This window comes from Ricinus communis, chromosome 1 (assembly GCF_019578655.1).
Source record: "Ricinus communis isolate WT05 ecotype wild-type chromosome 1, ASM1957865v1, whole genome shotgun sequence".
Lineage (NCBI taxonomy): Eukaryota > Viridiplantae > Streptophyta > Magnoliopsida > Malpighiales > Euphorbiaceae > Ricinus > Ricinus communis.
This window is the reverse complement of record NC_063256.1, coordinates 22,872,449-22,874,585: the sequence shown is the minus strand read 5'-3', so window position 1 is coordinate 22,874,585 and position 2,137 is coordinate 22,872,449. Positions and strand designations below refer to the sequence as shown.

Sequence of the window (2,137 nt, the reverse complement as noted above, 5' to 3'; positions counted from 1 at the left end):
TATATGCTCAATTTATTTGTTTCTAGACCTCAATTGTCGACTTTGGGAGATCAATTTCATCAATTGAAGGAAAGATTACACTTGTTTCAACATCGATTTGAAGATCAAGACAAGATTTGGGAGCATTCAAGAGGCAAACTAGGGTGTGATTTTTTGAATTGGAAAATTAGGGTTTCTCATCCAACTTGAAAGAGAAGGGTGTATATGCCTTTAATTTACTTTTCTGATTTTAATTCTTATTTTGTGATGGTTATTAGTATGAGTAGCTAAATTGTTGAACCCAATTGGGGTTCCTATGTTTGTGGATTGATCTTAATGTTATAAGATTTTGATTGTCAATTCTTGATTCTTCTTGCTTTTATTATTAATTGAGAAGTTACTTTATTTATGAGACATTGTGAATTGTGGAATGTAGATTGCTTTATGTAATTGAGAGATTCGTTTAGTAATCAAAAAACTGAATAGTAAGAACTAGTTAATAATCACTTAGAGATAAGAGTAATTGACTAGCCGGATTAAGAATTAACAAAGCTTAATGTCATTCGAATAATCAATCATTAGGAAGAGATTCCAACTTTAGGTTATTAGGTTTATGAATTCGATTATCTCAAGAGGGAGACCGAATTCAGTTAAGACTTCGTCCACGGGTAATTGCAATTGATAATCAATTTGATATCTTCATAAAAATCCAATTAACTTAGGTCCCCTAGGGTTTGCTTTTCCTTTGAGAGTTTTCCTAAATCCTTTCACATTTAATTACTTGTTTGCCCATAACTAATCATAGAACAACACTTCATTGATTTCATTAAGCTACATAACATAAGACGCTATAGTAGGTCTAGGTTCACCCTTTCCCGAGAATACGACCTTGATACTCACCATTTGTGCTAGTCTGCATCTATAGGTTCATTGCCTTAGATTGTAGCTACGTAAATAGCATATCAATGAGCCATCTTACTGAAACGATCCACAACAACAAAAATGCTATCTTTATGTTTCCTAGTTCTAGGCAATCCAAGCACAAAATCTATAGATAAGTCAACCCATGGCATTTCAGGGACAAGTACAGGTTTATATAAACCATAGGGTTTTAATTTAGACTTAGCCTGCATGCAAACAACTCATTTACTACAAACATTTTGAACATTGTGTTTCATACCAGGCCAAAAGAAATGATCACATAGAATAGAATAAGTCTTATCAACCCCAAAGTGACCCATCAAACCACCCCCATGTGCCTCATTAATCAACAACACACGCAAAGAACAGTGAGGCACACACAACCTGTTCTTTTTAAACAAATACCCATAAAAGGCATCAAATGCATTCCCATTAATACAAGTACTATACACTTTACCAAAATCAGCATCTTCTACATACAACTCTTTTGTACACTCAAAACCCAATACCTTAGAATCAAGAGTATTAAGAAGTGCATACCTTCGCGAAAGTGCATTAGTAACCATATTATCCTTACCGTTCTTGTACTTGGTCATATATGGAAATATTTCTATGAATTCCATCCACTTTGCATGTCTTCTATTCAGCTTATCTTGCCCTCTTAGATGCTTCAAGGATTCATAACCCGTGTGTATAACAAACTCTTTTGGCCACAACTAATGCTGCCATGTTTGAAGTGCATGAACCAAAGCAAATAACTCCTTGTCATATGTAGGATAGTTTAAGGCTGCTCCATTCAATTTCTTACTAAAGAAACATATAGGTTGCCCCTCTTATATCAAAACAGCCCCAATTCCAATACCACTAGCATCACGTTCAATCTCAAAAGTCTTATCAAAGTTAGGCAAAAGTAGCAAAGGTGAATTGCACAATTTATCCTTAAGCAAATTAAAAGCATGTTCTTATGCATCACCTCGATGGAATACAACATTCTTTTTAACTAGTTCATTCAATGGTGCAGCAATGGTGCTAAAGTCCTTAATAAACCTCCTATAAAAACTAACCAAACCATGAAAACTCCTTACTTGATTCACATTAGTAGGTTTCGACCATTCTTGAATAACCTTTACCTTTTTACTATCCACCTCCACACCATGCATACCAATAATAAAACTAAGAAAATTGACGCTATCTAAACAAAAACTACACTTCTTAAGATTAGCATAAAGCTTATATT

The 2,137-nt window shown here is 34.2% G+C and overlaps 1 protein-coding gene across 1 annotated transcript; it reads right to left on the bottom strand.

The window, feature by feature from the left end:
- Positions 1 to 941: 941 nt before the first annotated feature.
- On the bottom strand, positions 942 to 1,496 carry LOC107261799. Its single transcript, XM_048373165.1, has 2 exons — positions 1,206 to 1,496; positions 942 to 1,106 (listed from the first exon to the last, which is right to left on the bottom strand). The coding sequence occupies exons 1-2, from the start codon at positions 1,494 to 1,496 to the stop codon at positions 942 to 944; spliced, it is 456 nt and encodes a 151-aa protein (XP_048229122.1).
- Positions 1,497 to 2,137: the final 641 nt, after the last annotated feature.